The sequence below is a fragment of the Gallus gallus genome, chromosome 4, assembly GCF_016699485.2.
Source record: "Gallus gallus isolate bGalGal1 chromosome 4, bGalGal1.mat.broiler.GRCg7b, whole genome shotgun sequence".
NCBI lineage: Eukaryota > Metazoa > Chordata > Aves > Galliformes > Phasianidae > Gallus > Gallus gallus.
This window is the reverse complement of record NC_052535.1, coordinates 57,572,089-57,598,938: the sequence shown is the minus strand read 5'-3', so window position 1 is coordinate 57,598,938 and position 26,850 is coordinate 57,572,089. Positions and strand designations below refer to the sequence as shown.

At 40.1% G+C, this 26,850-nt stretch overlaps 1 protein-coding gene across 4 annotated transcripts in view; it reads left to right on the top strand.

The window, feature by feature from the left end:
* The first annotated feature begins 1,318 nt into the window (after positions 1 to 1,318).
* EGF (epidermal growth factor) overlaps positions 1,319 to 26,850 on the top strand; it is a 59,427-nt gene continuing 33,895 nt past the window's right edge. For 2 of the 4 annotated variants that reach the window (XR_005859117.2, NM_001001292.2), the window contains exons 1-7: positions 6,314 to 6,965; positions 14,483 to 14,614; positions 17,187 to 17,386; positions 18,336 to 18,517; positions 21,190 to 21,420; positions 22,366 to 22,568; positions 26,388 to 26,513. Coding sequence is in view for 3 of the 4 variants with exons in the window: in NM_001001292.2 (NP_001001292.2) it covers positions 6,839 to 6,965; positions 14,483 to 14,614; positions 17,187 to 17,386; positions 18,336 to 18,517; positions 21,190 to 21,420; positions 22,366 to 22,568; positions 26,388 to 26,513 (1,201 nt within the window). In the remaining variant the exon portion in view is untranslated. Of the gene's footprint in view, positions 1,378 to 6,313; positions 6,966 to 14,482; positions 14,615 to 17,186; positions 17,387 to 18,335; positions 18,532 to 21,189; positions 21,421 to 22,365; positions 22,569 to 26,387; positions 26,514 to 26,850 lie in introns of those variants that run through there. The other 2 variants (XM_046939964.1, XM_015276164.3) reach the window with 2 other exon arrangements.

Here is a 26,850-nt window from a genome sequence, read left to right as displayed (position 1 = left end):
TTTAGCACTGCGTAATGCATGCACGCTCTCAGAATAGAATTCCTCTCCCCTTACCAGAGTCTTGTTTCATTTTGGAAAACCGGGCACCTACAGCTGATTTTCAAAACACTGCCCAGGGGATACACCCAACCCTCTCCTGTTGGTGTTACTGGGAAGGATTTGGGTGGGTACTTCCTTTTATGATTTTGTTCTGATGCCCAATTGACCTTAACTATGAAAGAATTTTATTATTAGGCAGAGTGGCCCTAAAGTACTCCAACTGTTAATACAGATGCTGTAACAAGTTGGGGTAGATACTCTAGATTGTGACATTATATTACTGCGTTCGTTGTAATAGTGTTTTAGATTGTTATCTAGTGAAATGACTTGAGAGAGTTAAGCATTTTTTTATGTAGCATACAAAGCAGTGAGTCTCAGAAATAATCTCATTACTTTATGCAAAACGGTATGCTCCTACTGAAGCAGTGTGCTAGCTCTGGTAAAACCACAGAGGGCTTCTGTGTATCCAGCTCCCTACTAATAAAAGCTGGCAGATATGAGTGAGGTGGCCAGACCTTTCAGGAGCCTGCTTGCTTGCTCTTCTAGCAAGGCAGACGTTGCTGGCTGCCATGCAGCTGACAAGACATTTTGTAAGAATGCGTGTCACTGTTGGTGAGCGTTTTGCTTGCAGCCTGGTTTGCTGGTTCTGTTCTGCTCTTCTGCAGTCACTGTGTGCTGGTTTTCCCTGCTCCTTAGTGCTTAACCTAGTGCTCTGAGGTCTTGGGCCAAGGCTGTGTTATTATCTTTGAGAACACAGGGACATTGTCTCTGAGTCCTGTAGACAATCTCAGTGGATATTCATAGAGCAGTAGTGCGTTGCAAGACACCAGAAGCAAAGAAACTGATGGTAAGAGTTTTCTCCTCTTCTCTGATATTGCCTGCTAGTTGAGTATGAGCTGGAATCTCTGTGTGCACACTCCTGCTGGCAGTGCAGGATCTGTCTGAAGTTTTTGGGTATGCTGAACCACACTCTGAAAGTTAAATATAACGGGGGCTATTGCTTGCGCTGAGTGCCCCTGCCTTTTTTTCCCTACTGCTCTTCTCTCCGCCTCTCTGTCTAGGTGGAGAATTGACAGCTGTGGCCCCAGGCAGGGCGTGTTTGGTAGCTGCAGGATTCAGATGCCAAGTTCTGGGGTATCATTCTCTTGGTGGCATTTGGGTCAGTGAGAGGCTCTGGCACTGCACTCCCTGCAGCTGCGGGGCTCGCTCTGAGGTGGTGTCAGGTCAGGCTGCCTCCTTTGCCGGCAGCCCCGTGCAGATCACTTGCCGCTTTCTCTGCCAACTTCTTCCTGATATGGGAGAGGAAATCCACACGTGGGGCTCTTATGGCTGCTGTGGGTAGGATCTGAGATATGCATGTTCTTTTTCCTTAGATCTGCAGTGTGGCTTTGAAATTATTTCATTCACTAAATGCCATCACCTCATGCACTTGCTCTTTCAGTGCAAACTAACTTTCAGCAGGCTCTGGGCAAATTCATTGTAAGATTCTGCTGCTCGGCTATTCATTATTTAGGACACATTTGGTTATGGAGATCTCCTGATTATGTCCTATGAGCAGCAGGGCACTGAACATTCCCAACAGTTAGCAACGTTTGGTTACACCTGCTCTTGGTTGCCCACCCATTCATCGACTGGCTCGTCTGGCAGCAGCTGTGCGGCCATTCATGGGAAAGTGTTGCATTTCTGCAAAGAGAATGAAGCTTGTGTGTGTTCAGGCTAGCTCTGCTGCAGGTGAAAAGCTTTCAAGTCTGGCAGCAACAGGGAGCATCCTGTAATCCACCTGCGGGAGCTCAGTGCCAGGCACAGGCTGCATCTCTGGTAATTTTGCTCTTGAGTTCATCTTGAGTAATTTTGCTGTGGAAAGCTGGCTGTAGCAATGGCTGTTCCTTCTATTTATTAACCATCTTGTTGGGTCCTGTGTCACTAACAACCACGTACATCAGTGATACGCAGATGCAAGCTCATGCAGAAAGCATACAAGAAGAATGAATCAGCTGAAAGGGTCTGTAATGGGGATACCAAAGTTTACTGAAACAATCATTTCAAATATTAATCTTCCTAGCCTAGAACTTGGGATAAAATAAAGAGGTAAAAGTAACAGTATTTCTGATAGATGGGCTTCAGAATAAGCACCTACAGCCTATGTGAAATCCTGCTTTCTTACTGGTATAAGTGGAAACCGTTGAGTGCTCAGCAGCTCCAAAAATCAGTGCCAGATTTCAGTGAGTGCCTTTCTTTGGAGAGATCTGCTGGAAGGCTGAATGCATACATAAGAAATCATTTTGCTATGAGTGCACTATCTCTGGGATGGAAGGTAGCTGCAAAGAACATGGGGAGGATACATTTTTTGACCCCGATAGTGAAGTAATGCCATACATACCTGTTACTAAGATTTTTTTTTCTCAAATGTTCTCACATAACAAGCTGCATAGACCTTATCCATGGTTACAAACGACTTGCTTTATCTTCAGTTTTATCTCCACTTCAGAGAGCCAAATGACTTTTTCAGTATGTTATTTTAGCCACTCCTTTATGTCTGCTAACATAGAGGCCTAATGCAGGCATCTAATGTTGATAAATGTCATAAGTCAGCAATCTGCTATGTGGCTTCCCCAGAATGTTTTCCTGCTGTTCTGCCTGTCTGGGTGCAAGGGAGAGCATGTTGAACTTTCCTTCTGAATCCTTCTGTGGATGCCAGTGACAGAAGGTGCCTATCAAAATGTTTAACATAAATGGGCTTTAAAAATACAGCATTGGTTATAGTTAAGAGTAAAGTTTCAGAAGAGTTGGGTGGGTTGTGGGTTTTTTTGTCTTTTTCTTTTCCTCAAGATCAGACTGAACCTGGAAAAATTGCAAACAGCCAAAAAACTCTTGAGTATTTGTTGTAATTGCTACCATAAAAGAAAGTGAGACAACTGGAAAGATATTACCTACAACAGCACTTGGTTTCCATAATGCTTTTGTGGTTAAAGCCCAGTTCTTCAACTAATTTTATCAGTAAATTAAATTAAAACATTCTGCCAGCCAAGTATCATCTCCAAATAGGTTGAGTAGAACAGTGAGCGGCATGCCTGAGGACAAAAACAGGATGGTCATCATACCTTGGGAAGAGACTTCAGACATTCCTGGCCATTGGAGATCTCTAGAATATGCTGCTTTCTCACTTGTAGATTGTTTTTTACTTCCTTTTTACTTCCCTGGAGGCTATCAGAAATCCCTAGTATCAGTAAAATTACTTTTGTTCATCAGCTCCTGCCTCATTGACAATGCACATTCTGTCCCATAGGCACTCTGACCCAGGGCTGGCAGGTTCCCTGGGGCCATTGGGATGGATGTGAGGGGCTGTTTTGTGGGGTTCTGAGTGCTCCTTGCTGCTCTGAGCTCTTCTTACCAGAAATAGCCACTACACATTTTCTACGCTGTTTCTGTAAACTTTTGCATACAATCATTAACCTTTTATTGGCAGTAATTAGTATGGTGTTGACTATAAAATATAATTTTAACCAGATTAGAATATGGCTGAGGCCAGGATCAAACTTCCAGAGACTGACAGGAAGAGAATTTGAAGTGATGACAAGCTAGTATAATGTGTAGTAAGCAAGAATAAAAGCCAATATATGACTTGAACAATGTGCAAATTAATACAATATTGATACTGAAAGCCCTGGGAAGTTGAGGGAGGGCTCTCTTTCCTTCACAGTTCAGAAAGAGCCAGAACATATTGTCCTTGAATCAGACAACATCGGCTCTACGCCAAGGTAGGGGACAAGGCGCTCTCCAGTTGGATCACTAGCTGATCTTCACCAGCTTTGGCAAAGCAAGACCTCCAAAGCTCACTGAGATAGTGGGGAGTCCAAGAGAAAGGGAGAAAAGAATGTTTGTTATTAATTTATCAATCATTGAGTCAGGAGATCAGATAAAACTAAATCAACTTTCTGCATTCGATGTACAGCAACAGATGAATTTGAGATCATGTGGTCTGATTGTGTAATGAGTGCTACAAATGAGGCTACTGTATTAATTTATCTGATTTATTGTGTGAATGCTAGGCTGAAATATACTGCTGTACTTCATACCTCTAGATGGGCACAATAATTTGATTTATGATAGCATATTTGAAATGACTTAAATGCTCAATGATTTCAGGTGGGAAGGAATCATTGTGTATGGCATGCTAAACTACATGGCAAGAAATGGTATGCGTGAGAAGTTTAGCTGTGCGGTACAGCTGGATGGATTTAATCCTTTGTTGAGAATTTCTTGATCTGGTCTAGGAGGATGTGATTAGTTCTATCCACTTTCAATCGTGTACATCCTCAGGCCTTGATCATTTCACACAGTTGGGCTGGTGTTTATTTTTGGAGTGATGTACCTTTGGCCTGTGAGAACCAAAAACCTGTTTCTACTACCAGGTGTTTATTCACCCTGTTTTTAAGCCATCCCTGTATTTCTAGGGTGGTGTTATGAATGACTCTATAAACCACTCTTTGTCTGAGTGCAGAGAAGGGATCTCTTCTTCCAGGCAACATCATTGTGGTACTGACACATTGGACAGTTCTCTTTTGACTGTTAATTTAGAAAAAAAAAGGGAGGGTCTGGACCATGGTTTTGACGGTGTTTTGAGTAAAGGCAAAAAGAGTAAATGGATAGCAGTAGAGGGGGGAAAGAATGAAGGAACTGTTCCATAAAGACAACAATATAAATGAGAGATTAAAATAACATGAGAGCCTCAGGAGTAACACAGAAATTACTTCTGTGTTTTAATATGAAAGGGAGAGTTTATTGGGTTTGTCTCCCAGTGATTTGCATGAGTCTCTGCTGGAAGAGGTCGGAGCAGTGCCAGGACCGCCACTGTCGCGATCCAGCAAACTCACAAAGAAGTGCCACATTCCTTCCCAGCTGCTCTGGTTGTGTGTTCACAGTGTGAACAGCAAAGAAAATAATGTGAGGAGAAACCCATGGTAGCGGAATTAGTAGAATAAACTCATGTGGCATGTACCACGTATCCTGGGCAGGATCCTGTAATCCTCGATGGAATGGCATTGCTCCACTTTCACGCTGGTTGCCCTTTTGTATTCCAGGGGACTATTTGGAGAAGCAGATACTGTTTGGCATGAGTCTGCCCCTGCATAATTTGCATTACTATTATTGGATTTTATAGCACGCAGAATAGAGACGCAGTTCTGAGCAGAGTACATGAAAACGTGGCTCCCATTTGTCAGCCCAAATTTAATGAGTTGCATTAGCTGTAGCAGTGAAGATTGAGCAAGTTGAACATGGCTACAGACCCAAAACATCAAGAAGCAGTTGCTTTTAGTGGACAGCAGCCCAGTTGATAATCAGGTTTTATGCTTTTTACTTTCTGTCAGTGCAAGTCAGGACTCCTATCGATTCAGAGCAGTATGGGGGGAGGGAATTCCCAGTGAGGAGCTCACACAGCTGCAGGTTGCTGTCTGCTGCTACTGCTGTTCCCAGCTGTTGCTGCGTTCGCGTTTATTCTGGTGCAATACTGAGGACATGGAGGGGAAAAAAAAAAAAAGAGAGAGAAAAGCATCCAAAATGCCTCAGAGCAGTTAGCACAGCACAGCTAGGCTCAGATAGCCACTGAAACACCTGCTTAGCTGCCAGCACATGAAAAATTCAGTGCTTTATCCACATTTGTGCTCTTGTGCTTTGCTGATCTGGGAGATTGCACCTGGAATTTCTCTAGTGCATCTACCTCAGGTGCAAAAGTGCACCGCACCCAACAGCAGCTCCTTATGGCACCGATGTGTGCTCAGAAATGCGTTCATCTCTGATGGCAGAGGGGCCACATTCTGACTTGAGAGAGAGAGATGAACTTTTTTGAAACCAGAATGACACACATACCCTAAATCTGAATCTGACCTTAAGCTAGTTTGTATTTCCAGTTATTGGAGTAATCTTAGCACAGAGCATTTTGGTGACAGGATTTGTTTGTGGTAGTAAAATGCAAGAAGGTATTAAGATGAATGTGGCTAATCACGATTGAACAGGCAAGGTTTAAATCAGGCTGCAGTCTGTGAGAAAAATGTGGCTGTCACACCGTAGTTACTTCTCAGACACAAGGGTCTGCCTTTCTAAATAGGCCGCTTCATTATGGGCAGCCATGTATATGCATTCTGGCTCTGCTCCCTGGAGTAAGGAACTGACCACGTTACTATTTGCAAACACAGGGTTCACTCGAGTGGTACTAAAAAGAGAAGAGGTGGGGCAAGTGGAGCCTTAAAAAGGAAAGAGGAGACCGTCCAAGTCTGCGTGTGAAAAGCAACTGCATTTTGCAGGACAGTACCTGGAGATTGCACTCCCTGTACTCCTCCGCTGAGGGCAGCGGTGAAGTTTTCTGAAATCTTTGCTTTTAAGACCCAAATGGCAGCTTTGTGTGTTGTGAGGAAGTTTGCAGTGATTCTTGTGAGCCTTGCTTTTAAGCTGTGTTAAATTTGTGGCGAGAGCGTCAGGCATTTCATACTTGGCTTCCAAAAAAGAAAAAAAAAGAAAGAAACGAGAGAGAGAGAGAGAGAGAGAGAGAGAGAGAGAGAGAGAGAGAGAAAACGAAGTGTGTGGGGAAGAAATCTCCCAGGAATTTCTTCAAGGTTGTAGTCAGACACGCCGAGTGACAAGAAAAGCAAGGCAAAGATAAAGCTTTGTGCTGTGATAAGATGTCTGAGCGTAAAGCAGGAGATCACAGAGACCTTTTGGGATTACCTATGTTCATCTCACCCTGGATATGACTGCAGACAAGCTAGCTCTTCTCAAGTGACAGTTTAAAAAACTCAGGACTATGTTTCTCTTCCCCGTTGCTTTCTTGCCAGTGATTTTTACCGTTGACTTTGCCAGCCCTTCAGCTCTGCAGCACTGGAACTGTCCTAATGGATACAGATTAAAGAGTGAAAGCTCTGCCTGTGTAGGTAAGTGGTGGACCATTCACAGATTAAGAAAAAAGCATTTGTATTCGTTTAACTGAGCTTTATAATTATCATGAGTTTTCTATAGATTGCCTATGCGTTGTAGCAGCACAATTGATAAAGCAGCTTCTCAGAATCTGTTCCTTCTCATAATGAACATTTTGTTTAGTTTCTTATTCAGAAGTTGGTCCCTTATCTGCCAGTTCGGCTATCACAAATCAGGTTGAAGGTTTATGTGATCAGTAAGTGATCAGAACTGCTCACTAATCACAAGAATTCCTTTGCATAGCTGTAGTGTCTCTGTATTTTTACACATTCATGTGCAGATTTCTGCTTCTAAATGTGTATAATTTGTGCACATATTTTTGTACTTCTATATGCATATAGAAAGAGAAGTGTTACGATTGTGTATGTGTACAAGTAAATACTTAGATATGGGCTGGACAACTTTAAAAACTGCTCTTTCTATGATAGTACTGTTATCTGCAGATCTGTGTGCAAATATACAATGAATGACTCATACTTGAAAAAAAAGATGTATTTGGAACTGTACAGCTAAACTTTGAGGGAGATGTATTACATTAATGTTGGTATGATAACCATCACCGATATGAAATATGTAAAATGCAAGTTCTTGTTATTCACAAAGTGTAGGACAAATGATGACAGAAACCTTCCCACCCAGCTACCTTGAAGGACTATGTTTTTTTCTGGTAAGGAGATCAGGAAATTCCCTGGAAGCCTTGTACCCAGGCCTAATACTTGGAGTTCATACTTTTGCCTTCGTTACTTGGGCTTCAGAGGCTCTGACTCAGTTCTTGACACGATTCCAGTGACTTAATAACAGGTGCCTTCTCTGCACATCCTGCCAAGAAATACCAACTTCTAAGCAGAAAATAGAAGTGCACATGTTAAGTGTCCTCGTACTGAGAGAAGAGGAGCTAGGCATTTCTTATGTATAAGTGATAAACCTGACCAAAGGCTTGCCAGAGCACCAAACACACCTAGGGTACCTCTACAATGATTCTTGAATTCAAAGGAGGAACAGATTTCTGAAACTAACCTCCATACTGTTGCCTCTTACCATGCTTGTGTTCACATTGTGGGACAGTTTCAGAGTGCATGGACTGGATTCCCTTTAGGTCAACCTAAACCAGAAGATGTACCCTAGGAGAGCATCTGTCCTCTCTGCTGCTGATGGCCATTTGGTCCACAAGACCAGAATAGACCTGGTTCTCTATAACCCTACATGGAAATGTGCGCAATCTGGATGTCAGATCCCCACCAAATGTTGCACCCTACAGAACCTCTCCTATAGGTCCACACTATTTACTAATATGAACCTAGCTTCCATGAGCTAATTAGGATGTACATTAGTTATGACTTCTGCATTGTAGGGATGCCCAGTTAATACCTTGTGTATAATAGGGCAATCCTGAAATGAGGTGAATTGATGGCACTTTCCTTTGGGTCAAAGTGTACTTCACATCCAAAAGGTGACAAGATTATATATAAATGTGTGTGTATGTGTGTGTATATGTATATATGTATGCATGTATATGTGTATATATACGTGTGTGTATATATATATATAATTTCAGGTGACCTATTTTGCACAGTAATATGCACTATTCTTCCATAAATGGAGACATAATACTGTGTCTTTTCTGTTGAAAATTAGATATCCAATTGCTCTATTGGCCTTGAGGACAGTCTGGGTAAAGCACCAAAACAGAATGGCCGCTAGTTCAGCAGACAATGCAAGAACTGATAGAAATAGTCTTCTGCATGAGAGCTGATGTTGCTGTGAGCAATTCTGTGTAACATATAATGAACAAAAAAATGAGCTATGCTAAGGTATCTTTTTAATTAGAGAACACTGATTCACAAGGGATTAAGCAAAGATAAAATTTTGATGTGAAATATTAGACTGAAGGATGCTTTGATGGAATGGATTTCCTGTGGTCTTCTGTGAACTGGATACGCAAATTCTGTTCTGACCAGAAGAGCGGATGTGTGATATTCTAGTTCATTAACTATGTGAGATAGAGGGTGCAGTGGCAGCAAGTGGTAGGAAGCTGGGGGCAGACTTTGAAGGTAATAGTGGGGATGCAAGTGGTGAGTGGGAGACATGACTCATGCCACTGAGCTGTGAACAATGACAGCAGGCTGTGAACTGTGGCTTGGCAACCATTCTTGGTGAGCTGTAATAAATATACCAATTGTAAAATGTTCTGTATCATCTGTGACCGTGGTGGCATCCTGCCAGCCATAAGGACTACAGTGAATTGAGAAACTGTCTCTTACAAACAGCACTGGCTGGAAAGTGTTTTTCCAACTTTTCTAGAGTTGTCTTCCATACAACTACTACTGATGAAGGCCTAGGCTTTGCTCTTCTTACATTGTTAAATAACTCACTTCTTAATTAGTTCCTTTTATTTCTAGGGATATTCAAAGATCAAAGGCATCTCATCCTGTTGAAGGATAGTGAAATCTAATGCTAAATGTTTCACATAATTTTATACAGTTATTTTAAGAGACATTATTTGAATCCTGACTTGGTATGCCAAGAAAGTAAAGGACTTTAAGCTGGGGGGCATGTATCTCGGAACAGCACAGTTTATAAGAGACAAAGTATGGGGGAACAGAGCACGAGATCAAAATAAGACTGGCCTGTTGCAAGAGCATATCCATTTATAAGAAATCTGTGATGCAACTGGAAGCATTTTTTCCATTCTTGACATTGTCATCTTGACTTTATTTATGATGATGTAAAGAGTGGGACCTCAGTTACCGTTAAATAACTTATCTTCCTTAGACCCTTGTGAAAACAAAACCTTCTCACTCTAAAATAAAAATAGGCTTCACCACACAGTGGTTCTTCCTGCAAGGTAAAAGGGAGAGCTTTGATTTCTCATGTTGTTAACCATCTAAGCATTCATGGTATACTAGGAGATGGGTCTTATCCCTGTTGAAATCAAACGATTATCCCTTCCTGAAGTACTGATTTAACAACCCTTGTTTTTATAGTTCCAAGGGATATAGATACTTTCCCCACTTGAAACCAAGAAAACTTCCCACACGGCAGTGTTTATTTGAAGACATCCATAGAGCAGCCTCTTGCATTACCAGTTTTCAGAAGGACACAAGTGCCTATTCGTCTTGGGCTACTGAAAGTATTATGTATGAGTACTGCAGGATTTGGCATGTACCTTGGCTTCAGGCCTGACTTTGAGAACTCATTCTGTCAACTTCAAAGGAGAAGAAATATAGTTTTTAAAAATACATTTTTTTTTACAATATCGTTAATATAAATAAAAAGGGAAAACATAACCTATGTCATTAAAGTTGTACCTACCCACAGAACCTTACTCTACTGTCTCTACTAACTTCTGACATTAACTGATCAGCTCTTTTCACTTCTTCAGCATACTGCACGTTCCTACAGAGCTAAAGCCTGCAACTGAAGGTGACAACTGCAGCTATCTAGGTCAACACTTTCAGTCAGATGCTTCTTTCTGTGTCTCAGAACTTCCTTTTTAGCAATTCACCCTACTCCCATCGTAGAATGCTGGTGATATGGAATATTAAAGTATTCCTTTTTGTATTACATCTTTAAATTCATCTTAGCTAGCTAAATGCTGGCTTCAATTTGCTCCATGCAGCTTCACACCCTTTTAAGAATTCTTATGTTGCTTTCTGAGACATTTGAAATGCCAAAACCTGGCAAACTTGCAGACTCTGCAAACATTGCATAAGGAGCAGTAAGGGCCAGTGAAATGGAGAACGGTGTTGTCTTTCCCTCTCATGACAGCACTAGGGATAATCCTGCTGAGATCCCACTGTATCCCTATTTTTCTAGAAGAGCTGAAGTAGAGGTACGTTTGTTTGCCTCTTTTCAATAGCTGTCTTCCAGTTGTATTTACACTGCCATGGAGAAGTTGATTGAAAATACTGTTACCAAACATACTGTTCATTGCTGAACATGGGCAAATACTGTCCTCAGCTATAAAAAAAAGGAGGGAAATGTGTCACGAGAGATGACAGAATTGGCATTATACTGCACATGAAGTTTAATGCTGAAAAGGGCTAAGGAGCCCTTTTCAATATTTTTCTCAGTGGAAAATAACAGATGTTAATCTGACATTCTGTTTTAAGCAAGAATTATGACTTTCTAGAATATCATTTGAAATTTGCTTTTAAAGGGAGCTGGAAGACAATATTTGCTGATGCATTTCAAAGAGGGATAGGTAATAGCATCATGAAATTTGAGCATCACAGAATGGTCTGGGTTGAAAAGGACCACAATGATCATCGAGTTTCAACCCCCCTGCTATGTGCAGGGTCACCAACCACCAGACCAGGCTGCCCAGAGCCACATCCAGCCTGATCTTGAATGCATCCAGGGATGGGGCATCCACAACCTCCTTGGGCAACCTGTTCCAGTGTGTTGCCACCCTCTGTGTGGAAAAACTTCCTCCTAATATCTAACCTAAACCTCCTCTGTCTCAGTTTAAAACCATTCCCCCTTGTCCTATTGTTATCCATTGTGAAAGGCAATCCAATAACATTATGTTGAAAATTGAACTCTGTGGTCTGGGAAGCAGAGGCCTGCTGGAACTGGAAAAGTACCTTGGACATGATTTTGTAGTTACTAATTTATGCATGGCATTTATTTATTTTTACCATTTTTGAGGCTTAACTCTTGCGATCTGAGTCCAGAAAGGTATAATACTAAAGATATCATGGTTCCTTGGGATATTTTGCTAATTTTCTTCAGGCTTTCTACAAACAGTTTCTGAATTTGAATTTGATTCTACTTTACGGTACTAGCATTCTACTTTATTGCTCTATCTTTCATGTATCTGTGATATGATTACCTCTGTAGCCCTTTCTTACCACAATATAGGAGCACTCCACAGCCTCTACCCTCTCAAAAACTGTGAACGCTTGGGTTGTACTTCAAATCTCATTTAAAAATTTGGGAGCAGAGATACTGAATGTGCCGCTTCAGTCTTACTGTGACCCATGGGTAGCTGAAGCGTCATCTCTGGCTGTCTTCTGTTCTTTGAGTTGTATGTTTTTAACCAAATAGTTAAAAAGGATGGGTTGCTTTCTTAAGTGTCAATTTCAACCTTGTTGAAAAGGTTATGCTGGTGGCTAGATAAAGGGAATTGAATTCATCCCCAAAGTCCACATTAACCAAATTTTGAGTGAGTGTGCCTATCTGCATGTGTATATTTTACATCTATAGTCTGTGTTCTTGGGGCCGTAATGAAAGGCGAATTCTGGCTTACTGTGGTTTCTCTGTGTCCCTGCCAGGCATACTAATGCTTCACCTTCTTCAACTAGAGCATTTCTCAGGACTCTCAACAAAGTGGCATATTTGTATGCAAAGTCATTGAGGGCTGCCAATGTCATGATGAAATGATTCATCGTTTTTGTTGATTCTCAAGGCATTTTCTGCATAAAGAGGCCTTTGAGAACAGAGCAGAACCTCATTCGTCCTTTCAGGACTGGCTGTCAGGGCACTGCAGACAGCTTTTGTGCTCCCTAAGCCGATTTCTTTCACAGGACAAAGTTCCCACTGGGGGAAGTGGTTGCCAGGAGATGTGAAACAGCTACAGCAGGATGCTGTACAACTGTGTGCTTGGCTTTGGCACAAGGAGCTCAGGTGAAGGCATGGCAAGTTTCACCTTATGAATGTTGTTGTGGTCAAGTTCTCCCAAACATTAAGAAACATTTATTTACTTATTTCCTGCCTCTTCCCCTCCCTCCCACCCCAGGCTTTACAAAAAGAAGGGAATATGTTAATAACAGGACCCCCTTCCACTGTTATCAGAATAAGAGTCAAGCGTTAACAATGTGTTTAATAACAGCCTAATGTTTCTCATTGCTTCCTCTCTACCTCTGGAAGGTCTGCTCCTCAATGCCTGGATGTTCTGTCTCCTCATCCCTCTGCTTTCATTGGCAACTAATCTTCAGCTGGAGTGACTGTTCACTTTTCAGTATGTGTGAAATTTCTTTATTGTATGAACTTTGCTAGTGGTGAAAACGGGCACACTGATAACCCTAAAATCCTCTCAAGTACAACTGCCCAGACAAGCAGCATAAATTCTTTTAGCCCGAACGATCAGTGTGATCTTTCTTGGAAGTCTGTTCTGCAAATTCATATTGCTTAATAATGGAGGATACCACCCTGTGAACCACAGGCCGTTGTCCAGTTACCTTCGTATACAGCTTGGCATCCTGTGCTTGGTTAAAGTATGTCTTCCCATTCTAGTCTTGCCTTGAGAGCATACACTAGTAGTTTTCACAGTGTCACAGTTTTTTTGTGGCAGCTTAGCACTTCCCTTACTGAATAACATTTTCTGTTGACTGAATTGAATTTCCCTCATTGCAGTTCTCAGACTTGAAACTTTTAATTATTTCCTGCAGGAGGTTAAAATGTCCCTTGAAGAAGCTGGTACTTTGTGAAGGTATTTGTATACTTTGGTCAGGTCTTCTCTCAGGTTTCCTTCTGATAAGCTAAACAGACTGAGCTCTCAAGTGTCTCATTGAAAAGCTGTTTTCTTACACTCAAATCATGCGTTTATCCTTATTGTGTACACTTTTTAATTTTTTAATCTTGGCTGAGGGAAAAGCTGCTCCTCAGAGCATCCTTCACTGTGCTTAACCCAGGAATACATAAAGGTATGATGCCAGTGACCTCAGGAAGTTGTTATGAGATGTGTTTAATTTCAGTAGGAACTGAAGATTCTCTGAACTTTTAGGGATCATCACCCCCGGTGCTGAGTGCTGCCAAATAGGGTCATTTCTTCCCCTCTTATTATCAAATGGGATCCACAGTGGTGACTTTTTTGAAAAATAAGGTCCTTAATTTTCTATATTTACAACTATTTATACCCTACCAGTTATAAGTCAGGTTTCTAATTTGTTTGTTTGTTGCCTTGGTTTGGGCTTGCTGATCTCAGAATACACACACACATATATATATATTATTTTTTTGAAGTGTTTTGTATTTGTTTTTGAAACTCAAACAAAAAGGGCTTAAACAAAAATGAGGTCACTGCCATGGCAGACTGCTGCTTTGCTGTTTTGCAAAATTTGGTGTTTTATTTTCAAAAATGTTATTGTGGATAGAGGGATAATGTCTGCAGCTGTTTCCCTCTGTCAGTGTTTGCATAGCAGATGATTATGTGAATTGCAGAAATGGAGGATGAGACAAGACTGTTCCCTCTGTTTGAGCAATTGGAGACCATTAGTGTAGAGCACCCAGATACTGGGTAGAATGGTAATTTCCCTGGATAGTCTTTAAAAAAAATAAAAATTGCTGTGCATGTGATGGCAAGCAAAGGAAATAATCCTGAAAGCAATGCATAATGCAATACAGTCACCCTCCTTTCTGCTCTAAATGTGATATTTTGTACCTTGTTTTCTCTGTGAAGGATTTTCTTTCTGTTTGTCTGTTACTGCTGTTTCTAGTTGAATTGTCCTGATCTATTCAAACCACATTTCAGATATTGACGAATGCCTTGAAGGTGGTCTGGGAACCTGTGGCCAAACCTGTACAAATGTGCCAGGTTCCTACTTCTGCTCCTGCTTGCCTGGTTACACCTTGGATATTGACAAAAGGTCTTGCTATGTAAATGGTAAGTTTGTTTTCCTTTTTACGGCTAAAAAAGTACTTTAGAGTTCAGTTAGCAGTTAGCATTATATTTTGTAGTGAACCAAATCTCAGCATACCCTACTCAAGATGCTGACTTTGATACTGCATAGCAGCTCTGGTTTGGTGACTGAAAAACTGCCTCTTCTGCTGTGTGGTGAGGGGAAAATGAATGAAGTGATGGTGAAGAATGGAAGGTACAGTGGTGGGAAACATGAAAACACACAAAAACAAATGAAAAAAACCCATGATTTTCTGTTTAGCAAAGCTGCTCTTCCTCTGTCATCAGAACTGTGATCGCTTTGTTACCATATCATTACTTCTACCAGAAGAAGACAGCAGCATGTGAGATTTTGCTATCTTCATCTCTTTTAATCTGTTGGCATTAATGTCTGCCAAGTTTATTTAGGGTAGAGGCAGAGCTGTGAAACGCTAAGCAGGTAGCACTTATTTTTGCTTTTATCCATAGGCATTTTCATAATAAACATGAGTGCTAACGTGAGGTCTTTCTCTCCTGCTCTCTTCAGGGTTTCAATTGTTTTTTGTTCATGTAAGATGTATTAACATTTAAAGAGAATTTAACCCTTCTGAGAGGAAAACATCCATCTTTGCGCCTTCTAAATAACCTTTATTTTGTATTTAACTGGTTCTACTTGTGTGAAAAAATCGGGTTGGATTTTATTAAATGTTTAACCTTGCATCTAGAGTATGGTGTGGGAGTGCTCTGAAGTTCACCTCTCACCTCTCCCTGTTGGTTTCCTGAACATCTGGTTTTGGTTCCTGTCTGGGACTTGCTACAACTGCCTCCTGGTCCAGGAGTTCAGACTTTCTTTTACTGACTGATACTCACCTGAGACTCTCCCTAATGCAGAGATGGGATGTGGCAGAGCTGGTTTCCAAATGAAGAGTTTGGAGATGTCCTTGAGTCCCTCTGTATGTTGTTAGTCTTCACAATAATCAATACAATACAATAATCAAAAGTATTCCGTGCAGCTCCTAAATTGTCACCAACACAAAGAGCCAGGCTAGATTTCTTTTAGTACTGCTTAAGAATCTCTAGACCTTTAAATAGATTATTATTATTATTTTATTTGTCTGCTTTGTAAGCCATTCACCTTTGAGCTGAAGAGACCTGAAAACAAACCTGTTAACTTGCAATGATATTTGTGCTCAGGTATCTTTCAAACAAAAGTCTTGCTTTATTATGTTGTTGGATGGCTTCAACTTCTTTAAAGGTTATTACTGATATTTATAGTAGCAGTAACAATAGTTGAGGGGTGATAAAATTTAATCCCAAATCTGACTGGCTCCTCTGTGATCAGAATCAGATTTGTTCAGTCCCAGTTCCATTTACAGTCCTCATTTACAGGCTCCTGCTGGGAAATTCAGAGAGTGGAAAGGACAAAAAACAAAGTATAAAAATGTTCTTGGTCATCTAGTTGGCAAAAATGCTGGCAGTACAGCTGTCACATTCCTGAGATAAATCAACCTTGCTACACTTCACTGTTCATTTACCATTTACGTTAAGCAAATCTTCATAGTTTAAACACTCTCACATGGGGCTGTTCAGTGCAAATAGCAGCAGAAAAAGGAAGACACTAAGATCCCAAAAGCAATTTTTATAAATGGGTAATACCTTGAAAACTCCAAATATGCACCGCTGTAATAGTCTAGAAATCAGAGTGCTGATCATCTTCCTTGTGAGCAGCAGTTAATTACATCCTGGGTGTTGTCAGAACTTGTTCAATGGAGAAATCAAACTTGGGCTCTTTCCTCTGCTGTGAAGGGGGTTCAATTCTTGGAAACATCAGTTCAGCAAGTGATTAGATAGGTTTTAAGGCTGTCATTCTGTTGGATCTGTATCAGTACTTGTATTTCAAAGTCACTTGACAAGAGTATTTCTTGTATGCCGTGATCTGTTGTTTCAGGCAACCATTTTATAAATCCCCACGGTAACAACCTCCATGGGACTTTCTCCTTTGAATGCTTTAATGGTATATTAAGATTGGTCCCTGTCTCCAAATACCTGTATTCTAATTACAACTTTTTCTGCAATCTCAGTTTCATTACTCAGATTTTTGACCTAACGGATTTTCAGCAGTAAATGTGAATGGACCATTATATTTATATCATGTTGATCACTGTTTCTCTGTGATGTACCTAGAAAGTTACCATTAAATATGAGTGAGAAGGTTAAATGTCCTACTTTGTCTAGGATAATACTGATGACAATTTAGAATCATAGAATCATTAAGGCTGGAAAAGATGTCTAAGATCATCTAGCCCAACCATCCATCTACCTACCCACAAATATTATCCACTAACCTATGCCCCTCAGTGCTGCATCTATGCAGTTCTTGAACACCTCCAGGGATGGTGACTCCACCACCTCCCCGGGCAGCCTGTTCAGTGCCCATCCCCTCTTTTGGAGAAGAAATTTTTCCTAATATCCAACCAGAAACTTAATGTAATGCAGCAAAAATTCAATGCTTATCTATTAACTGGTGTGTCCCGTTCCCCTCCTCCCCCCTTCCCTTTCTTTTTTTTTTCCACACCAGACCCTGCACCATTCCTACTTTTTCACCATGGAAGTGCCATCTACAGAATTGACACTGAAGGGACCAATCATGAAAGATTGGTGGATGATGCTGGTCCATCTGGACTTATGGATTTTCATTATACAGAAGAGAAAGTATACTGGGTAGATTCAGAAAAGCGACTTCTGCAAAGAATTCACCTGAATGGCACAAAAAGAGAGGTAAAGTCATCATTTCTCTCAAATTCTTTGAGTTATTGGGCATTAAACTCTATGCAGAAACACCTGCTCTTAGGTGCAATTCTGCAGTTGCTGTTAATTTATTGATATTTCAGGCTTATTAAACGGTTTTTGCTGCCATAATGATTCTGGTTCTGAGCCTAGGCTATTTTACCGACATTTACAGTACATGTAGTATTTTCTACAGATCAGCTAAAAGGGTGGAAATGTAGACAGGCCAAACCTTTGAAGACAATAATGTCTCTATCAATTTAAAATTAATCCTTGGCATTATGAAAGTTTGTCTTCCAGATTATCGTAACTCAAACCACCACAAATGGTACGAGAAGAATGTGCTTGAATTCCTGCTCTTTTTTTTTTTCTTTTTATCTGGTTTCTATGGTTGCATAAATGCTTCTTTTAGAGCTGCATCCTTTGTTCAGAAAAAACTGTGCAGTTCATTGCCTCTGGCTCATTAAAGGGAAGACAGGCTGGTATGGCTGCACTTCAGTGCTATGAGAACCTTCTTTTGTTGGAGAGAGATTGCTGGTTTTGCTGTACCCATGTGGAATCTTAACTTACATAATTTAAACTGTTTTTTAAAGATCAAACTCCAGCAACAGTGTGTTAGGTTGTCTTCCATCTGGGTGCTTCATAATGTTTGAAATGTAGGCAGAAATTGCAGCTAGAAGATCAGTCCAGTGTATCACTTACAAATAATATTTTCCTTTTTACCTGTGGTTCACGCATTCAGAAGGAGCGTACATAAGAGCCAAGGGATAATGAAAATGATTAGAAAATAAGAAAGAGCAATAATACAGGTCTGAGAGAAAATGAAGCAGGCCAGTGGAATGAGATGGGAAACCTCAGTCAGGCATGGTAGTCAATGTACTGAAAGTCAAGCTTATGGCAGCTATGATGCTTCTTGTTAACAATTTTCTGTTGGTTACAGAGATTATGTTATATAGACAAAGGCATTTCAGGATTTGCTATTGACTGGATAAACCGGGACATTCTCTGGGCCAACAGACAGAAAGCAACCATAGAAGCAACAGACATGAATGGGAAGAAACGCCGAGTTCTTCTAAGAGATATTGGTCGCCCCACAAAGATTGCCATTGATGCTGAGCAAAGGTAATTTTAACTAGGTTAGTAATTGCATTAAAATGAACTCTACTATACTAAGTACTGTGACTGTGGTTTATCAACTGTGGAAATACTGTGTGCATAGTGTTTTGTCTTTAGTACAATACCTACTTGAATGTTGACAAAATCCTAGAATCCTAGAACCATAGAATTACTTCAGTTGGAAGGGACCTTAAAACTCATTCAGTTCTGATCCCCTGCTGTGGGCTGGTTGCCCCCTACCAGGTCTGGCTGCTCAGGGCCCCGTCCAGCCTGGTCCTGGCCACCTTCAGGGATGGGGCATCCACGCCTTTTCTGGACAGCAGGTGCCAGTGCCTCAAAGTGAAAAATTTCTGCCAAACATCTAATCTAAATCTCCTTTCTTTGGGGTTAATGGAATAAAAGATTAATAAATATATAAGAGTGAACCAGAGACACGTGAGAAATGCCTACTCTGGTCTAATGCAGAATCTATACCTATTGGTCATCAGAGAAAATTTCTTTAGTGAGGAGATTTGAGGATCTGCTGGTCCTTTCTCAAAGAGAGCGTAGCTTTAGGGCAGCAGGGAGAATTGGAGCAGGAAAGGCTACAATGCTTGCAAATGTTGGGAGACCCTTTTACTCCCAACCTGGCACACTTAGACTTTAAATAAGTGTATTTTCATTTAAAATATTTTCTTCTGATTTACTTTAATATAGTGTTTACCAGTTCTGGAAATATTCATGAGTCCTTAAATCCATGGTCAAATGCCATAGATGGATATGTTACAAAATGACATTCTAGAAATATATTTCCTGAACTCAATCAAACATGTGGAGACTCAAGTTTGTATATTCACCTAGGTGTGATTCACCATGCACTGAAAACTGTAAAAGAAAATAGACTTCAAGAAGTCTGATGTTACGATTCTGTCCTGGTGCGTTTTGCTTGTATGAAAATCCTAAAGGCTGTATTTTTAATTTGAATTTAAAAATATATATATGAAAAAAAAATACCCAATAATATGTTTATGCACGCAGGTATAAACATTCTCTAAGTCTGATGTCAACAGTGTCTTTCCTAAAATCTATGCAACACTTAAGTAATGAAAGTCAATGTGATACCCTAGTAATAGAGTTTTTCTTAATGAATGTGCCTAGATGTTGGACGTGATAAGATTATTTTACTGCTAATAATGTAACCATAGCTGTAAGATTGATTTTTTTTTTAATGGCATTTAGAAATGCTGACAAATCAGAATTAAAAATAAAAGAAGGGGATGTCAAATACGGTAAATGCTGGCAAGTACTCAAGCTGGCTTGTAAACTTTGTTCTTCACTCTTCCTGTTTGTTCAGATCATAAAATGTTTTGCAAAATATCTGCACAGAGGCTATAATTACTGCTGTTTCTTAGTTTTGTAATTGACAAAAAGTGAACGCTAGCATTTATTCAAATTTCCAGAGCATTGGAGTTTCTTAAATAGCTAAAGGTGGTGCAGAAATGTAAGCAGGTGTTAATGAAGTGTTTAAAAATGGCAGTAGAAAACTGGACTGTCCTTTTGGAAACATGTTTTTACATCTACTTTAATAATCTATGATGACTGGAGACTGTGTAACAGGGAGAAAAAGTCATGAGGCAAGGGTTGATTCTTCCTACTTGGTTAGTACAAGCTCTTGCCAGTGAGATCTAATCCTTTTCAGGGTCTTTAACAATAGATTAACACAGTAAAGCTGGCTTTATGCTGTTTCATACTGTAAATCTTGCAATTTTGTGAAGGTGAGGCAAAATTATAAAGTGTCTTGGAATTTTTTGTGCTTAAGTGTAAGAATCTAAAGCAAAGAATCTGAATCCAAGCCTTAAGAAATAAAACAGTCAAATGAGGGTTGACTTGCCCTATTAGAAGAACTATTGCTAACCTTAGTCACATCACTAAATCTGAGTTCTGATCCATGAATAACCTGATATGTAAGTAAGATCGGTGCCTAACTGATTTGGATATTGGAGCTTTATTTTGACTGGGCCTTAATTTAATGACATCATAGGCTAGATGCTGTAACCAGGAGGAAGGTGGTAGAAGGAAATGATTTTGTATTTTTAAGTACCACTGTGTGTCATGCTGGTCTGGAATTTTCTGAGATGACTTCGTCCCCAAAGGCAGGGGGCCAAACATCTGCCTCAAAGACATGCTTTTTCCTAAGTTTGCAGCAGTCCCCTGTAGATTTCAGAGGTTGTTTAGTTTCCCTCTCTGGCTGCATGGCAGAACAAAGTGGGGAGAGAGACAACTGTGCCTTGTGGTTAAGCTGGACTGATTCCTGCTTGACCTACATGAGATAAATTTCTGGTATCTCACTGCTTCCTAAACAGTCATAAAGTTGCTGATAGAAATGTATTTATTAAAACGGGAAAACAACTGTAACAAAAAATTAGTGGTAATATTGATTCCATTAAACAGAGAACACACTTTTGGCAAAAATGATTTCCATTCTAAATAGAGCTATGTTTTGAAGGGCATATATGTTTTTTTCATTGAAAAGATCAATGTGTATTGCAGAAGCTCCTTGCTTTATTACTGATTTTGGTTCTGGATGCACTTTGGTAAGATTGAAAAAAATTTGTACACAGGAGCAAGGAATACATACCAGTGATGTAAATTTGTAGGCATATAAATTTTTTTTTTCAAAACATGCCTCTTTCCTGCAGGATACTGTTTTGGTCGTCAGATGGTACAGTTTCCAGCATATACCGTATGTCTCTCAATGGAAGTGATGTGAGAAATATTTTAAGAACCACAGAAAAAATAAAGGCCATCTCACTAGATTTTGTTGACATAAGGCTCTACTGGATCCAGCATGACCATGGGAAAGAGATTTCCCATATTGGATCATGTGACTATGAAGGGAGTGCTGTTCATTTGCTCCGAAGTTCTAGTCGGTGAGTTCTTCTGGGCTGTCAGAAATAAAACTCTCCTGGGTGTGCAATTAAAGAGAGCATAAGGAGTCTTTTATTTTGCCACTTCATAACACCATAATGCGTATAAATGGTTTGTAACTGTAGTTCTACAAATGTGAAAAGAGAAAAAAATAACTGTTGAATTCACTGCAGATAATACTGCCATTTAGTACTCTCCATCTTCTAAGCTTTTAGCAAATGATAACCACTTAATCCTCAGAAATCCTCTCAGAGTGTTTATTAGTGGCCTTTTTCTGCAGATAGAGAAGCCGAAAGCAGAGAGCTTAAATGATTTGTCCAAGGTCACTGTAGGTTAGCTCAGGTGTCTGAGCTATGATCAAGAGCCTGAGCTCTATCAGGTCTTCCCTGTCCTCCTCTAAGCCTGTTGTCCTCCTCAGCTGCTGCTCAGGGAGGCATGGATGCTGCCTTTGCTCAGGCTCTCCAACAGATCTTCAGTTACCCTCATCTCCCCAGTGGCTGAGTGCAACAGCAAGACGGATTTAAGGAAAACCCTATTCCTGTCCCTCCGTCTCCACCCTAACTTCCTGGGACAGTCAGAAAGTTCAGAGAAGGCACTTTCCAGTGCCACACTGGGAGACTGGCTTAAATCCTTCGATAAAGCAAGAGCCCATTTTAATTGCTGGGTTCAATAGAATCTGTCTCTGTCAGTTGAGTCAGTCTTAAACAGTATCTCATATACTCTGTGAGAAATGATCACAATTTTTGTAGCTGTTCCTTGTAAATCTGAAGGATTCTGAGTGCTGGGAGTGTCTCTGGCGTCTCATGTGACTCTCACGTATACCCTACTAGAAAATAAAGGCTATTTACAGTGAGCTTGATTGAACTCAAATGCTCAGAAAATCTATGAGTCAGTATATACTGGAATTGGGCGATGTGCCATTTCATACTAATTTCTTGTTGTTGTAGATATCAGTTGCTTGGTATGTCTCTCTTTGCTGACCACCTGTACTATTCGGAGTTGAAGTCTGGTACAATATGGACAGCCAACAAGTATACTGGAAAGGCTGTAGTCACTATCAGCCTAAAACCATCACTTTTTTCACTCGTGGAGATAAAAGTAGTGCATCCATTTAAACAACCTGGTGCAAGAACAGATCTCCAGGAGTTTGGTAAGTAAACTGTAATGTATTTGTGAAAATAATAATGATGTATGCACTGACCTTTCACAGTAATAATTTTCTTCTGCAAAATTCCAGGCCTCAGTAAAGTCAATGACCAAGTTTTCTTCAACTTCAGCAGCCCATAGGTCCACTGGAGTATCAGACAGGAAACTGCTGAGCATTAACTGCTCATTTCATTGATCTGAATACGTATGGAGATAATTTGATGATCTCCAGAGGTCTCTTTCCAGCCCCTGTGATTCTAAATGTGATTTTCTTCATGTCATCTCTTTTCCCCACCCTTACTGTTTTCTTCCCTTCCCTTCCACTTTCCTTTTCCTTCCTTTTTTTTTCAGAAATATCTTTTTATTCTTTACTTCTAAATGTAAAGAGCGTGCAGCTTCTTATTTATTTATTTATTTTGTGTTGATTATATTCATCAAATGCCTGTTCTCTTCTGGAAGTTTTAATGTAATGCACATCTAAATACCTCTGATTATTATGACACTGAAGGATTTTAAGAAGAATATAGTATGACCTGCAAGTGATAGTGTGGATGTCTCAGCTTCACTGGATTAAGAGTCATCTTATTTAAGACAGGTCTGAAGCTGCCATAGTAACTATTAAATGAGAGCCCTAGGTGTCTTTAATTGGTATCAGTTGCAGCCTGCACTATGAAATAGCCGTGCCACTGCATTTCGCTGTGGGATCAGAAGATGAAAGTTGACTGTGGATAGCCTTACTTGATGATTCCTGCTGAGGCAGTAGGAAGTGGAGGGTGCCCAAGAGGTTTAGGTGGTATAAAAACATTAGGAAAAAGTGAAGTGTGCTTTTATGAGCAAAAATGAAACTGTGCCTGTCTCTTCTGAGCCACTTTGAAATATCTACTATATAATAGGCTTCGTCTTTCTTCATGCCAGCCAACAGCTTTATGTGGCATCATGCTGTATCTCTTTCCGGAACCCTGATCTGAATGGGAAAATCAAAATCTTCAAGGGAACTTTCCCTCTCAAATGCTTTGTTTGCAGTGCAAGGATCTGTTGAGGTGAAGAATAGAAAGTAATCTTGGAAATCAAACTTATGCTTGTAATCACAGGGAACCTTCATTCAGAGACAACACAGGTTCTGTGCTTCCTTTGAGAAAAATAGTTGTCTGGACAAATTAAAGCACTTTCTTCAACTCATACATTTGGTGCGTACACACAGAGGAACTATGAAACAGTGCATTTGTGGGGTAGATACTATAGTGACAAGCCCACACATGTCTCAAGGTTGTTGCAAAGATTCCAAAATTTGGAAGGCCCCATGTAGTGTCTCATGAAGCCTTCTTGGGTACCAACTGTTGCCATATCTGCACTTGCATGAAGATAGAGGGGGAGATATAGTGGCTGAGGAAGGTAGTTCATGACAGTGGTTTCCTGAACCTCAGGGGCTATTAGTTGTTACATATGTTCTCTCCGCAAAAGTATGTAGCATAATGCTCATTGACTATGGTCACTTAGTTCTTCCCTCTAGAGCATGTTATTTTCCTAAGTTTCTCTTTCCACTGGAAAGAGGTTGTCCCCACCTCTCTTTAATAAACTACGTCCTAGTGCTATTAAATGCCTTGCGTCATTTACTCCTATACTTCCAACATGTCTTATGAAACTATGACAGTGTTTTCAGCAGTAGTTCTATTTGATTCTAAATACCTTGCAAAAATGTCTGGGAAGTGATGGAGTAGAAAGAAGCTTAACGGCCTGAATCCAGATGAACCTTGTGGATTTTGCATGTACATTGCTTGGCTTATCCAGTGCGAGAACTGAGATGAAAGAAGGGCTAATGAGCCTGGAGTACAAATGAGATTTATAGCTGATCTTACAACAGAGAAACCTGGAGATAAAAGCATAGCTAGACTAATTGGATGCTCTGTACAAGCTAAGAAAGTGTATGTAACACTGTAGTGTCAGCTGTGAATTATCAGGCCTTCTTTAAAGCAGATAGCAAATGAGTCCTTCAGATGAAAAGCAAACTGACAAGAAGTGCTCAACTGATATGATCAGATTTTTGACAGGAATTTGCATTATTTATTCTACTATTTACATTTTTCATGTCCCCTTTTCTCCTTCTCTTTCAAAAGGCTTTCCTGGAATGATCAGGGCCAATAAGCAGGGAGAAGAGCATTAATTCAGCTGTGGGGTTTGGTATAACCCCACACAACAACTTTTGCATAGTAGTATCTGGAAGATGGCCTTTAGTTTAACTGAAGTCTCTTTGATAACTAACCGTAGATTCGATGTCAGTACATGCATTCAAAAATGCCTGTTGGAGTGCTCTTTCCACTTTTATTAGTGGCTCATAAAATGCTTTAATTACCTTAAAATCTCAAAGGTTCCCTTTGGAATTTTTAAAAAATATCTTCTCTGACAGGTTAATAAATCAAGAGGAAGTGCTATTCAGAACTCTCAGGACGTTTTTTTTGAAGGAATTACCTTCTGTTTCTTTCCAATGTGAGATACTGATGGCAAGTAATAATCCGAGAACAAAAATTTCCATTTAAAATATGATGGGGCAGGGAGCAGTGAGAAAATACTGTTCATAGTGACTATTTCTACAGAAAAGATTATCTTAAAATTTTTGTGATTCATGACTTAGTGATTACTCATCTTCAGTTTTGAGATGCAGCCTTGAGTATCGTCTGGTTGTTCATTTATATTGGTTTGAGATTGAATATATTTGCACTGATGTCATTGTGATTTGGTCTGTATTTGGAAGTTAGACACCTCACCATTGTATGTGCCTGATTCAGCTGCAATAGGGTCAAAGATTAAAGGTCTAGTTTGTAAATTCAAAACTAGTTCTACAAAAAGATAGGCTCAGCTAAAACTACGTAAGATTCAAGTTTCTGATAAGCTCACATGCATAATAACACACATAATATCCATCTAGTCATCCATCATTGTTTTTCATTCAGCAATATGATTTTTGTTAGAGAAAAATTAATCAGTCTGATGCAAATATGTCCACTGCTGATGCTTTCAGCCAAGATGAAATGTTTGTCTAGGAAATTAGTTCAGTGACTGATCAGATGTGATCTGTCATTGCAACTGTTGGCCAGACTTTCTTCCTCTGTGGCTAGCAGGAGACTAAATGCTGGAATTTAATATTGTGCTAGCGTCCATCTCTTGGAATCTAAGTGTTGAATTGGAGACAGTATAAGCAATTTCTTCACATCCAATGTCTTCCCTGCCTATATGAGCTCATGATTCCCTTTATTACATGACAGCAGAGGGCAAGCACAGAGTTGTGTGTGGGTGGCTACATACCCATATCCAGTGGCAGCAGTTCAGCTATTCTTAGCTTGGAAAAGGGGCAAGAAACCCTAGAAGAAGATTAGGAAGGTTAAAACAAAAATAATAGTTTGTGAGACAGAAATAAGAGCACCAGTGTTGCATATCTGCGGAAGCACCAGCTGTGGAAGGTAGCTGAGCTGACACGAGGCTCTGCCAGTCCTTTCTGCGGAAAGAGATGCTTCAGTGTCTGTTTGCCTTGTTCCGTGAAGCGAGAGTAGCAGTAAGGCTCTTCTGCTGAGGACTCATTTCTTCTTCCTCTGAAGAAACTTACCCTTTGTCTTTGAAAAATGTTCTCTTCATCTTAGAAACGCTTTAATTTGATAGTGAATTTTTGGCTCAATTTTACCAATGGAAAGTTGTAGAAGTTATTATAAGATAAGTTACTCAGGTTTAGCAAGTAACTGTTGAGAAGGAGAGGTATGTCACTGAGCATCTTTGCTCAAAACAGTTCCTCCTTGAACAGGAGATTACATTTACATTATGTTTGCTCTTCCAGAAAAAGGAATCTGTGATTTGAACAAAGAAAAGTGCAGAAGAAGAATCTGCAGGCCGGACTCAAGGACTCATCGGTGTAAATGTTCTAGTGGCTTTATTTTAAGTCGAAATAAACAGTTCTGTGAAGGTAATACATGGATCTACTCTCAGCTTTATTCCACCAGATAAAAAGATTCCTTTGTTCTTTTAATTTATTCCCATCTTGAGGATGAAGAAACACTCCAAGGTGACATGTGAGTTTAGCGGCCTTACCTGTGTTAATACAGTCTAAAAGGAGACATATGAAAGTGCCACAAATACTGTCCTTGTGAGAAATGTTGGTCTTAGCCTAAGTTGTCATTCTTATGGATCCTGATAAAACTTAGAACAGATTGTATCACCGAAGGTGAAATGTTGAAAAATATTGCAACACGATGACTGTTTTAAACCTCACCTTTAAAAACTGCATTAATTCCTAAGAGGTG